This window comes from Acromyrmex echinatior, chromosome 15 (genome assembly GCF_024713525.1).
Source record: "Acromyrmex echinatior isolate Ae372 chromosome 15, ASM2471352v2, whole genome shotgun sequence".
In the NCBI taxonomy this organism is placed as follows: domain Eukaryota; kingdom Metazoa; phylum Arthropoda; class Insecta; order Hymenoptera; family Formicidae; genus Acromyrmex; species Acromyrmex echinatior.
Genome location: NC_141866.1, coordinates 5,542,702 through 5,556,583, shown reverse-complemented (window position 1 = coordinate 5,556,583; position 13,882 = coordinate 5,542,702). Strand labels below are relative to the sequence as shown.

Here is a 13,882-nt window from a genome sequence, read left to right as displayed (position 1 = left end):
TGCAACAAACGTACTGGTTCTTGCGCAGCAACAGCATACGAGATCCCTGAGATCCCGTACCGTTGGACCGTATGCGATCTAATAGGAAAAAAATATATGGCATGTTGCTGTAGATTTTATTAAAATTGAGACTACATTTCTAGTAATTTTACGAATTAGTCCATTTCCCTATCAATATAATTTTAATTTACTCCTTATCATATTTATTTCATTTTTACGTATTTCCTTGATATGCTTATCCTTATTAACTTAAATTTGTTATTTGTTATTAATTTTAATAATCTTTTAGTAATATACATATTTGTTATTAATTTTTCTTGTTTTTTCTTACATTTTTACTACTGATTGTTATAATTTTTCTGTTCTTGTAAGGCTTGCCTTGAAATAGCAATAAACATTTTATCTTTCTCTGAGTCTTAGGATTAGGAAAGAATAGAAAATAAATTAAACAGACAGATTAAAGTTAATCTACATTGGTACAAATAATTCATACTATATATATAAATTATAATGTTTGACAGACTTTGGATATACAAAAACAATGTTAGGAATTTGCGTTTTTTTCACTCTAATTACACTTCTAAAGATAAATTGAGTCGATATTGACTTGTAAAAGATATATATTCGCTTTTTATTAACGCTAGGTAAGAATATTACAATATAGAAAGTTTAATCTATCAATTTTTATATATGAATAAAAACTATACTCTCTCTATCGTTAATTACACTTTGAAGAAATTTAGGATCCGACTACATATGCTACAACCGTTGCGTGGTCTAGCTTGCCAGGTATCATAGATATCTTCTCCAATGTCTTTTTTCTTCGAGATCTTTGTTCGTGTTTTGAGAGTTGTACAAGATGACCATCTTTATGTTGTGCGTAGTACAATTCCGTGTCTTCTAGAATTCGCCTCTTTGCTGCAGTTATACGTACCTGTGGACACAAGGTAGCGATTGATGAATAGACATAATAAAAATATACTGCATATTTATATGAAGTATTGGTTTAGAAAGAGTGAGGTAGTTTAAATCAAGGACTTGGACTGATAAATTTCGGTCTAGATAATAGTCTGAGGCTAAATCCAACTTTTGGTTCTTTTATGGTCACTGGGACCATTTTATTTTCCTTTTCAATGATTATACATCTGTAGTCATTGTCGCCGAAACGACTGGAACCGATACCGAAATAAAAAATTGAGTAGCCTCGAATCATAACTATAACCGGTCTAAAATTTTATTCCGAAATTTCAACTGGTGTGAATCACATTGTTTCTTTCTAACGAGTATCGAGTTGAAGAGAGATGCTGATATGTTCAATTCATTCTAACGGAGCACAGATACCGAGATTAGAGAATGCCCAATCTATACCTATTATAAATATATCATAAAATATTTCTATTTTCTTACTGCAAAGTCCAAAAGAAGTTCGCATAGATATTTGGCACTGTTGCATGGCGGTCCTTCTCCAGAAACTCCGCGTCTCAACAGATCCTCCATTCTGAGCAGGGTAAGTTCGTGCCTTTGGTAAGCTTCAACAACTGGCAGATTGTTACTGTTTACATTACTATTACTCGACTCAGTGTGCCGCAGATTTTCCGTCGATCTTCGACGAGTTTTTAATCTCGCATCGTGACTTTTCAATGTGGCATCAGCACCACTGCTGTGATTGGGCAAAACTGCAAATTTTCCAACCACAGGATCAAAATTATCTGAAATTCCATCACTCGTCAAAAACACTATGTCGCCTCTCTCGACTTCTGTTATAGCCAGCGTCAAGTTGTTCAATTCTGGATTAGAACCATCTACCGGACCTAGAGCTCCTAAGGCATCTCGCATGTCTCGCATGCAATGAATATCGTGAGATCCTCGCGTTATCTCTCTTACTCCAGTTTTCCTGTTTTGTTTTTGCATAAGAGACGATGATCAAATAACTCTAACTTATCTGCTGCAATTTGTAAATACATAACAAGAAATACATACCCTGAATATACATAAGCTAAACTATCACCAACGTTACAGGTACAAGCAATATATTTTCTCTGGCATATATTTGTATCAGTACTTAAACTTGGCAGTGGAAGGATGGTGCATACGGTTAAGGTAGTAAGCATTCCTTGCTCTTGAAGAATCATCGAATGTGCTGCATGGAATGATCGAAGTAACGCTATAAATATATCTTTTGTCGTTGTCATTTCACTATTAATAGACGGACAAAATAGAGTCTGATTCAAATATTCTATACTTCCATGGACTGCAGATCTGGCCGCTATACTCGCTTTTGTACCTGAAACTCCGAATTATAAGTATGGCTTGAAACGTTAAATTAAAATAAAACAAAGATATTAGAGAGGAAAACAACCAAATCTGACTAAATATAAATAAAGAAAAAAAAATTAGATTTTTCTGTCAATTATTTTCTATCAGATATTAAATAAATTTCAATACTTAAAATTCAAGAGTATTCATTGAATATATGTGAAAGTTACAAATACATCTGTCAAAACTTTTATTGTGTTCCAACTTTTATCTCTTTTATAATTTGAATATATATGTTTTAAATCTATGTTTTTACCCCAATTGACTCCATCTGCAAGAGCCAATATGGCAGAGTTTGGTCTTGCTACAATGCCAAAACAATCGGCTATTGGTTCTCCATTGCTGGTATCGTTTGTAGGATTTTTCTCATACAAAGTAGTTGCAATTCCATATGCATTTTCGTGAGGATTAAACCAATCGGTTACTCCAGCAATTGTTATATTTGATGTTGTTGACCCTAAGAGAATTTTTGTATTTTTATTTTGTAACAAATCAAAATCTATTTCAGTAATATCTTTGCTTTAGACTTACCACTTCTATATTGCTCATTTTGATCTAACATATCAATGTAATCAATGTCAGTATCGCTAATACTTAAATGTTTCTGTTGAAGATTGACTGCTGTAAGACCACTATCAGGACCAGTGTAGGCTGCGAATATTTCCTCATTTTCTTGAAAAATGTCAATTTGTTTGCTTGGCAACTCTTCTGGATTTCGGCCATGTAAAATTGGTGGTCCTTCTTGTTTTGTTTCTAGTCTAAGAAGATTAAAATAGACGTATTAATTAGAGAATAACATATAATACATTATAAATAAGTAAAAAAATATAAAAATATTCAGGTGTGACTTATTTTTACCCATTGAGGTAGCGCGTGATGAAACAGCCACCAGGAAAATCCTGAGTTAATGATTGCGGGCTTCGAAGTGTCTGTTCTCCAAGGCCTATACTTTCCACAGCCCCGGCCAAGTTGCTGATAGACAATTGGCGCATGAAACCGGCAACTTTCTTCCGTAAACTTGGCATCTTTCAAAGAGATCCAAGTAAAGGTACAGCGATTAAGAATGTTAATTATTGTCTAACACTACTTCATCTGATGTAAGGCTCATACCATGGTTATTGCTACCAGTGACAGATTTCAAATTAAACCTAAAAATAAAAATATGTTATAAAATCTCCACAAGCATATAATGAAAGTCAACATAACATAGATAACTTATGGAGCAAATCAGTGTTGATTAATTCAAATAATGCTAATTTAATAAATGTAACGAGAAGAAATATATGTTAGTTACAATAAACCAATTATTTTTCTATAAACTTTTCGAAAAAATTTCTGATCAGGTTCAATATCCTGAACTTGAGAATGTCCATTTATGTTGAATTTCTTTTCTAAGATAAGAAATAAATTTATCAAATGATAAATTTATCTCAATTTAATTACTTCTATATCTTTGCTTAATCTATATACTAATATAAAATTTAAAGAAAAAAATAGATTAATCTTCCTTAAATAAACAGAGTAAACAAACAAAATCAATTTAGATAATTTGATAATAACTACAACTTTAATTCGAGTGCAATACAAGATATAAATATATGTACAATCTGGAAACACGGTAATCAATTTATCATAAAAACTAATTTATATGTTTACATTTCATGGAATCTATAGAATTTTATAATAGATTAGAAAATTGTCAATTTATGGTGTCTAGGTTATTAGTTTTGAACTGAAATTATGGTTATCCTTTAAACAACACATAAAGAAACTCGATTGAATAATGATTGATCCTTTTGTTCATTCCGCAGTCGTCTTATTAATAATTTAACGTGTCACATATTGTTTTTCTAAACGCAGACGTCAGGCAAGACCAGACAAAACGGAAATGACAGAACAGGGTTTGAAGAAACGGTAAAAGGTTCTGCCAGGGGCGACTCCACCATCCGTTTGTAATATACGTGAATAATGAGATGTGAATAATTACCTGGGAAAAATCTCACTGCACAGGAATGAGATCACGACGCACGATGCGCGAGAACGTCGTTTTCCACCTTATCGCCATATTGGGACAATGTGTCAATAGTCGACTGACCGTTCGCGATCGACGCGCGCGGCTACCGCCTCCATGGAACAAGGCTTACTCCTACTTGCTCCTACTACACACATTGGCCACGTTTACACCGTGCGACCTCCTCTATATTATGAGCTAAAGTAGGCCTTCAACTAACGTTCACATCATAATATAAGTATAGATCTATGATACTTTTGGAAGGCCACATGATTTAGTCCTATGATTTCTGTGAATGCCGTTTATATAACATTGCAGATTAATACATTGCAAATTAATTGTTGCAAGTTATGCTTATAACTTGTTTTACAATATATTACATACAATTGCTAATCCCATCTTTTAGTATATAATTTATACTCTATACGCGTTTACGCCGATTTTAAGTCTATACCTGCATTACACGTGTTACATCTCATTAAACAGTTCGATTAGATCACTTAAGATTGTTGAAGGATCAAAAAAAGACCTCACCAAAGACAGGCTGGATTGCTTAACAAGTGTTGATACTGTCATGCAAATTGCGTTGTCCTATTTACTTTGTATACCTGTTTTAAATTCATAGAGATATTTCCTTTGATGCCTGTTTCAACTGTCTCTAACTGGATTGGGGGAACAGGCCCCATATCCTTTGGACGCATTCTTTAATATTTTATATTTGTAAATCATATGAAATAATAAAGATCTCAGCAATCGAGAATGGATTGAAATGGATTCAGATGTTCAGAAATATTGATTTAATGTTAAAATGAATGCTTTTCAATCCTGAATGCATTTTTATTCATTTATATTGCATGAAATTGCCTGGAGCATATCTCTATGCCTTTCAACCTAAAAAATAGTATTAGCTTTTTCTGTGAACCCACAACACATTGTGAATACTGTTCAATTCAAAATTTTGAATAAATACAGTTTTTCAATCCAATTGCATCCAATTGAATCTAATTGAATCTAATTGAATCCAATTGAATCCAATTAAATCCAAGAAAAAGTATTCACTTTAAAAAATACGCATTCGAATAGAAAAAAATTTCAATCCATTTTAATCCATTCTCGTTTGCTAAGATATTTCTTATACAATAAAAAATTGATTTTTAATATTTTTACATAAATAAATATTTTCATATTCTGTTATTATAAAAGAAAAAGGAAATGTAATTTTAAAAAATGTAAGTAAAGTTTTGTATTCCACTTTATGCTGGCCGCTAATTCTTTGAAAATTACATGTAAATATAATAGTTTATTTTTTCTTTATCTCTCATTAGTAAAACAAAGATAGTATAACACAATGGGTGTATTCAAGTCAACAAAGCGGCTAGGTTTGCTTGTCAAGCAATTACACATGATTGGTTGGATCTACAGGTAAGAATTAATTATGCTCATTCGCTCAGCAAGCATGCCTAGCCGCTTTGCCGTCTTGAACTCGCCCAATAACAATAGGTGTGTTCGGCAATGTACATTTGATATAAGCTAGCAAATGGCGAGTTTGATCACGTGATCTTCAAGTAATCCGAGTGCCAAGAATTAATTCTGAACGCTACAGAGCTATAAACTGTCCTTTAACGCTAGATTATAAAATGAAATTGTTTATTTTTATGAATAAATAAAAAATATCCTATTAATTGAAAATTTCTTTCATTTTACTAGAAAATTTCTTTCGTTTTACTACTGATAATAGTTTTATATACTAAAAATAGATCGTTATACATGAATGTAGCTCATATGCAAGGTGTGTTTTCTTAAAATAAAATACTACATTGCAAAATAAATTTCTGCAATTTATAAGTTATATCATTTATATTCGTTAGTCTTTATTCGTTAGTAAGATAGTCGTCATGAGATGATATGTAGAAGAAAGATGCGAGTTGTCAAACGATTTTCGAGGTGAAAGAACAAACGAACGCCTCCGATTTGCAATGCCGAACGCACCTAATGGGTGTTTTCAAGCCAAAACTGCTAGCATGCTGGCCGAGCGATTGAATGCGATTGGTTGAATCTTTAAGTAACAATTAATTATATTTATTTACTTGGCAAGCATACTAGCTTTGTTGACTTTCACACACTCGTTGAGCGCATTCCCTAAATGCAAATCCAACTATTGTACATTCATCTTTGAGCACAAGCGTCGCGTTCCTCACGCAATTTTTCTAAAAAATCTCTCTCTCTAATTCTCTAATGTTTAAGATAGAAAATAGTTGGCATTTAGTAAGATAAAAAAACTTAATTAACTTAAAAAAATTAATAAAGTTAATAAGTGTAAAAGTAACTACATGAAGTTAAAAGTTATTTATAACTTTTATTTAACTTTTAACTTATTAAATAGTTACCACCGAAACCCTGGAAAATAGATTAAAAAAGTATGTTTGACGCACGCACGCACTAGGAAATATCTTGATATCAAATAAATATAATTCTACATTAATGAAAAAAATCCATAAATTACATAAAAATTATTGAATATATTTTCCCTAATTTACTTTAAAATAATGTGCTTTTCTAGATCTTTCTTTATGACTATTCATATTAAACAAAAAACTAAAAATTATATATAAGTATAGATATGATGTTATAACAGTAGTTATTTATTATATAATATACGAAATTGTAAAATTAACGAAACACAGAAATATTCTGAACTAAATAAAATATGTATATCTCTTCTCAACAATTCAATAGTTCTTTTTAATTAAAAAATGCATTAAATCCTATTCTACAATGTGTTTTTCTGTTTTCTGCTTTTTGCTATTTTTTTATATTTTGTTTCTTATCCGGTTTTTTGAGATAAAAGTTAACGGACTTCGGAAGAAACAGGAAACATGTAGTAAGAAAAGCAATTTTTGATAAAACGGTTGGAAAAGTGGGAAAAAGCAAGAAATAGGAAACAAAAAGCACATTGTAGAATAGACTTCATTAATGTCTATACAATTTAATTCTATAAAAAAAAAACTATGTACGATAGTTTTTTCTTTGATAACGCATTTTTCTTAAATCGCATTAACTCTATATCTTAACAAAATGAAATTATCACTCACATCATGAAATTATTTCAAAAAATTTTCATATTGCTCCTGATCATATTATACTTAGGAAAAACAATATCCTACATATCACATATCTTTAAACATTGCCAACACTTTGATTCTCTTGCGTGGCTAAAAAATAATACGCAATATATTACATACATTTTGTACAAAGATATAGTTATTTCATACAAAGATATAATTATACATAACATTTCATTAGGTTTATACCTTTGTATGAATATTCCAAAGCTGTGGCTATGGTTCTCATATCTCCTTCTATACTGCGTGCCCAATTTTCTGCATCTCCAATTTCTTTTAAAGAGCTTGAGAAAGATTCTACCAAATTCAACCATAATTGAGTTTGTTTAGCAAAATTGGTTGCACTGTGTTGTAGTTGTTTTGCTTCAGCATCTAGCTTCTTTTGATTCAAATATGCTTGAGCTACACTGTAACAACGATAACAACAAAACATTAATCATATATACATATATATGTGTATAATGTATATATGTTTATAAAATTGATTATTATGTATATGCAAATGATAAGCTTGTTTTTTGATCATTAAAGCCAGCAGCACACAATGTTTGTTTTCTTACTGAATTGCTAGCTAGAATAAATTCTTACCACCATATTGACTACGACGCTCAGTACAGTCAGTACTGCAGCCAGTACAATAGTAAGATTCTAATCCAGCTAGGAATCCAGCAAGAAAATAAGTGGTACAATTTTGTGCCACAGACTTAAGATACATGGGACGCAGGTATATATTCCACTATTTATACATGCCTATCTATGAATTAGATCAAATTATAAACAAAAATTTTATTTACCCAACATTCAAGTGATCAACAAGGGCTTGTGTCAAATTGCTTGCAGCCTGAACGGCCTCTTTCCGTTTTTGCTCTGTTAAATCATTTCACACGTTTTAAAGAGATTATACTTAGAAATCATCATAAAAATCTTTAACATAGAATTAAATAATTTACATATTTTACCTTGCCTTTCTTTTCTCACAGCTTGCTTGCTCTGGTGTTCTTTGACGATTGCAGATAACATTTTTGATAGTTGTTACCTAAAACTGTATTGTTTCATGTTGATTATTTTGCACTTAAAATATATAACGATATATAATGAATTTATTGCACTTACAAGTTGAATTTGAACAATGTTTAGATGTTAGTAAAAGGTGAGATAACATGATATACAACTGATACAACCTTACCAGAGAAATTTGAAGTAATTATAACTATTATAACCGAGATACTGTCGCGTTTTCAAATTAAAAAGAAAGAGAAAAAATGAATGGTCGATTACCAAAAATCAATTACAATTAAACAACAAATATGACAACAAACCTGTCTCGATAGATGCGCTATATAAACCAACATTGACCATGATATAAATACCGTATTCAATGGAGAAAACATTCTAGTTCAACCATAGATAAACCTGAACCTCTGAGAGAGGCTATCTCGGCCTTTTTTGTGACGCTTAAGCCTTGTCCACGATGCTAGAAATCGGTCCGAGACTTCGGATGAAGAAAGAATTGATCAATCACAATGGTTATGTGATCAAATTATTTAAATGTGATCTGTTAATTTTTTCTCTGCCCAAGATTTCGGACCGATTTCTAGCATCGTGGACATAAGGCTTTAGAAGTTTTCGTACCATTAGCAACACCAATTTTATAGAATGATGTGAACAACGTATCACATTGGGCACGTTCAAGTCGATAATGCAGCTAGGTCTGTTCGCCAAACAATTAAACATGATTGATTGGATCCACAGATAAAGCCGGTTCTACATTAGTTGCAAGCCGATCGCAAGTTTGTTGCGACAGCCAATATGAAGTGTTGATTTCAAAATGCAAGCTTCAGATTGACTATCGCAACAAATGATCGGCTTGCATTAATGTAGAACCGGCTTAAGAACCAATTATGTTCATTCATTCGCTCGGCAAGCATGCCTAGCTTTGTCATCTTGAACTTGCCCATTGTCGGCATTGCTGATAAAGGAGCTCCGACAATAAAAGGAACAGGGAACAGAGAATAAGAATTTTAACTTATCAGAAATCATGGACTACACAGTTTCTGATAAGTTGAAATTTTTCCCAGCAAACGAGAATGGATTGAAATGAATTGAAATGAATTCAGATTTTCAGAAATATTAATTCACGAATGTTAAAATGAATGCTTTTCCTGAATGCATTTTTATTCATTTATAGGAATTGGAGCATACCTTTATGCTTTTAAATCTAAAAATAATATTAGCTTTTTTCTGTGCACAACACACACGTTATGAATACTGTTCAATTCAAAATTTTGAATAGCAAATGCAGTCAATCCACTTGCATCCAATTGAATCCAATTAAATCCAAAAACAATAATCGCTCTACATATATATATATAAAATACGCATTCGGATAGAAAAAAAATTCAATTCATTTTAAATCCTTCTCTTTACTAACAAGAAAAATATTTATTTGTGTAATAAGATACAAACAGTTATTTTTAAAACAACTATGTTTAATTAAAAAGTTCTCTATAAAAAATCATATAAATATAATTTTGGTATATGCAAAGATTTGACAGAATAATAATATAATTGTATATATAATCATATTACACTACGATTGTGATTAATCTGTTAATATCATTTGCATTTTTAGGGGGAAATCAGCGTCTAATCTAACAGTGGACATGCCTCCATTGCCTAAAGAGCCGAATTCTGACGAGTACAAGAAGAAGACTCTGAAGAGTAAGATGAAGTGAAGGAGAATAAGGACAAGCCCAACATCACCCAGCAAATCAGAATGAATTAAAATGGATTGAAATTTTTTTCTATTCGAATGCATATTGTAAATAGCGAATACTTTTTTTGGAGATTTAATTGTGGATTTAATTAGATTCAATTAGATTCAATTGAATGCAATTGAATTGAAAAATTTCATTTTCTATTCAAAATTTTGAATTGAACAATATTCACAATGTGTTGTTTGTGCACAGAAAAAGCTAATATTATTTTTAGATTGAAAGGCATATAGATGCTCCTATACAATTCCTATAAGTGAATAAAAATGCATTCAGGATTGAAAACCATTCATAATTAACATTCGTGAATTAATATTTTTGAAAATCTGAAACCATTTCAATTCATTTCAATCCATTCTCGTTTGCTGGGTTATATTTCATTTTGATCAATGCACAGAAGATGTATGTCATGTGCGTGCGTGCGTGCGTGCGTGGGTGTGTGTGTGTGTGTGTGTGTGTGTGTGTGTGTGTGTGTGTGCAACATAAGATATAATTATTTTATTTAATTGTGCAACCATTGCATACAGAATTGCTACTAATATTCTATAATTTACTATACAGTTTTGATATTTATTTATACCTTAAAATATTTTATTTTGTTTGATTATTCGCATACAAAAGTTTAAATATATATAGTAGATAACTTTTTGCATTTAGTATCTTCAATATGATTTTGTTTTATAAATTTTAAATTGTGTGTAAAAGTGCATGTAGGAAACAATATATGTAGGCAATAATACAGTGATTTACTGTAGTTAAAGTCTCACTACAAATGCTTTGAAACATTTGATGGACCAATTAGAAGAAAGAATTTTACAATGTCCAATTAAAAAACGCCTCAAAGCATTTGCAACATTGCGTTGACCATACTCTTAGATAATAATATAGAAGAAAGTCCCTCTACTTAACCAAATCATCATGAATAAATTATACAATAATGTGCTATACTTATATGATGTATGATTGTACGTATAATAAGAATTATAAGAATACAATACATATAATCTATTCCCACGTGTGCATGATTGATTGTTTGATTACATACGTAGGGAACATCTATGATATTAAGACACGCAAGTTGATACATAATTGAATAGTCAAACGAACCCACCAAAGTTCGATCCCAATTAAACAAAGAGTCTCATTTGAAGATAATAACATTATAAAAAACATAATGTTATCATTTGTACAACGTACCTATAGGTAATAATAAATAAAGTAAATTTGCCAAATAGCGTATGTGAATGTCATGATGGTGACGTCTTATACTCGTCCATATATTTTTTTATCTTATTATCACATATATTGAATTATTGTAACTATATATAGGAAAACTTCTATTATAAAAATTAGAACTCCTTATCTTTTCAATAATCCTAACATTAATTTTTTATATAATATTAATTTTTTATAAATTTTTAAGTTTCTACATTTTTACCTTTGCATTACTTCCCATATTCTTCATATTTGATCACGTAATCATTACATAGCAACATTACATAAAACGAAGACATTGACAAAAAATATAAGATGCTGTGCTTATCGTAATGAATTTATCAATAATTTAACAATGTTATTATTTTGCACATATATATTTTGCTATTAAAGTAGAAATAACAGTAAAATTTTTGAAAAAAATAACTTCTCATAATTATGTAAAAATCATTATCATTTTTTAAATGGAATTGTATTATCTTTTTTTATATGTATGATTCCTATAATTAATGATTTTACATAAAAATATTAAGGTATAGATGTTAAAAAGTTATATAGTTCATGAGACATTTTATGTCAAAATTATGTATCAGAATAAAGTATTTAAAATATTTTTTAAACTATAATTTTTTGTATAAACGTACTTTAATACTTTCATGCATAGAATAATGAAATAAATTAATTGATACATTAAAAATACATAGTTAATTATAGGTAAAATACTTTGTACATGCGACAGATAGTTTTCAATGAATGAAAAATAATTTATTAATACTCAATAATTGTATTAAAAGATAGAGAATCTGGTTTAAATCTCCTCTTCAGTATCGTAAATTAAAGTTATATTAAAATAAATTACTCTAATAAATTCAAATATATAACATTTAAGTCTTCAAGAAAATGATTCTTGATTTCAATAAGTTGAAAAATTTTTCAACTTATAAACAATTTAATTTTTAGTATTTATAGCTTCTATCTTAAAAATGTATCATTTAATAATTATCTAACAATATCTAGATTATTTAACTTATTATTTATTATTTATATCTTATTTTGAATTAATGTGTTTATTAGTATTATTTCTCACACTATTAGTTATATATATAGCAATGTCAACAATCACAAATTTTTGCGAATTTATTTATCTTGAAAGACAAAAACCATACAATGCAAAATTCTATGCTACATAATTTATTATTAATTCTTAAGTATAGTAACATTATAAGCTACAGCTGATTGTAAAAACGTGTGAATATGATGCGTTTTTCTAACTAACACTTATTACTGTTATTAACACGAATTATTTCTTACTAACACTTATTAACTAATACTTATTATAATCTGTTATTACGAAAACTTTTTTACGAGCTTTTTTTAGAGTCATTGCTATTGTTGAGGATACGTATAATGTATCAGTGCTAAGTATGTCACTGGGTAATTAGTGAATATTCACTGATTTAGATTTAGAGAGTAGAAGAAATACTATTGTTATTATATTTATAAGCTATTTTATTTTTAATATTTAAATTTTAATTACAAAAATGCTTCTATCAAGCATTTTATAAATTCATATAGCTATCCAGCAAATGAGAATGGATTGAAATGGATTCAGATTTTCAGAAATATTGATTCACGAATGTTAAAATGAATGCTTTTAAATCCTGAATACATTTTTATTCATTTATAGGAATTGCATGGAGCATACCTTCATGCTTTTTAATTTAAAAATAATATTAGCTTTTTCTGTGCACAACACACACATTATGAATTCTGTTCAATTCAAAATTTTGAATAGGAAATGCAGTTTTTCAATCCAATTGAATCTAATTGAAGCCAATTGAATCCAAAAAAAAAGTTATTTAAAATACGCATTTGAATGGAAAAAAATTTCAATCCATTTTAATCCATTCTCGTTTGCTGGATATTTGACAAAGGAAATTATTTATTACTCACACATTTGGTATTCTTTATGACTATGTTTTTTAATTTATTTGCCACTTTTTTACATAACATAATGTTTAAGACAATTCCAAAAGCGGAAAACTATTAGGTGTTGGAATTAATTCGTAGCGTTTTACAAGTGATGGGAAGTACTTTCATTAATGTATTTTTTAATGCTCATGTGAAATAAATAACATTCTTTCATTAAAAACGCTACGAATTAATTCCAACACCTAATATATAAAAAATAATTTTCAACTCGTTGATGGCTCAGAGAAATACATATAGACAATTATAAATTAATTTCATTAGATATGGTTTTACTTTTTAGAAACATTCCGACAGACATAGCCTTAAATTGTATTAATGACAACTGAAATTTTATTTCGGAAAAATGTAATTTACCTAAAGAGGAGTTTTTGATTGCAGTTTGACTAATTTTAGATTCCACTTATTTTTTATTTGATAATATTATTTACAAACAGAATTTTGGCACACCCATG

At 29.6% G+C, this 13,882-nt stretch overlaps 2 protein-coding genes and 1 long non-coding RNA gene across 5 annotated transcripts; 1 reads left to right on the top strand and 2 right to left on the bottom strand.

Annotated features, from left to right (window-relative positions):
- Nucleotides 1-450: 450 nt before the first annotated feature.
- On the bottom strand, nt 451-4,440 carry LOC105151558 (PP2C-like domain-containing protein CG9801). The gene is made up of 8 exons (XM_011065331.2): nt 4,304-4,440; nt 3,427-3,464; nt 3,175-3,341; nt 2,848-3,074; nt 2,573-2,773; nt 1,981-2,284; nt 1,408-1,894; nt 451-934 (listed from the first exon to the last, which is right to left on the bottom strand). The coding sequence occupies exons 2-8, from the start codon at nt 3,427-3,429 to the stop codon at nt 740-742; spliced, it is 1,584 nt and encodes a 527-aa protein (XP_011063633.1). The 5' UTR covers nt 3,430-3,464; nt 4,304-4,440; the 3' UTR covers nt 451-739.
- Nucleotides 4,441-4,444: 4 nt separating this feature from the next.
- LOC147907220 (uncharacterized) lies at nt 4,445-13,513 on the top strand. Its single transcript, XR_015547587.1, has 2 exons — nt 4,445-4,530; nt 10,082-13,513. It is a non-coding gene; the product is annotated as an uncharacterized LOC147907220 (long non-coding RNA).
- Nucleotides 5,562-8,924, bottom strand: Blos1 (biogenesis of lysosome-related organelles complex 1 subunit 1). Of its 3 annotated transcripts, XM_087413970.1 has the most exons (6): nt 8,769-8,865; nt 8,563-8,630; nt 8,409-8,491; nt 8,244-8,316; nt 7,639-7,856; nt 5,562-7,539 (listed from the first exon to the last, which is right to left on the bottom strand). In XM_087413970.1, exons 3-6 carry the CDS (start codon nt 8,467-8,469, stop codon nt 7,505-7,507), a joined length of 387 nt encoding a protein of 128 aa, XP_087270096.1. In that variant the 5' UTR covers nt 8,470-8,491; nt 8,563-8,630; nt 8,769-8,865; the 3' UTR covers nt 5,562-7,504. The 3 variants fall into 3 exon arrangements, with proteins under 3 accessions (XP_087270096.1, XP_011063631.1, XP_011063632.1); XM_011065329.2 differs by lacking the exon at nt 8,563-8,630 and having other exon boundaries at nt 8,769-8,924; XM_011065330.2 differs by lacking the exon at nt 8,769-8,865 and having other exon boundaries at nt 8,563-8,649.
- Nucleotides 13,514-13,882: the final 369 nt, after the last annotated feature.

Excerpts from the sequence above, each read along its gene's own strand:
- LOC105151558 (XM_011065331.2), bottom strand. Across the intron at positions 3,075-3,174 it reads ATCACGCGCTACCTCAATGG|ACTAGAAACAAAACAAGAAG; the intron begins GTAAAAATAAGT and ends TAATCTTCTTAG. Across the intron at positions 1,895-1,980 it reads TTAGCTTATGTATATTCAGG|GAAAACTGGAGTAAGAGAGA; the intron begins GTATGTATTTCT and ends AAAACAAAACAG.
- Blos1 (XM_011065329.2), bottom strand. The coding sequence starts at position 8,469 with ATGTTATCTGCAATCGTCAAAGAACACCAGAGCAAGCAAGCTGTGAGA. Across the intron at positions 7,857-8,243 it reads GTTGATCACTTGAATGTTGG|TGTAGCTCAAGCATATTTGA; the intron begins GTAAATAAAATT and ends TCGTTGTTACAG. Across the intron at positions 7,540-7,638 it reads TTTGGAATATTCATACAAAG|CCACGCAAGAGAATCAAAGT; the intron begins GTATAAACCTAA and ends ATTATTTTTTAG.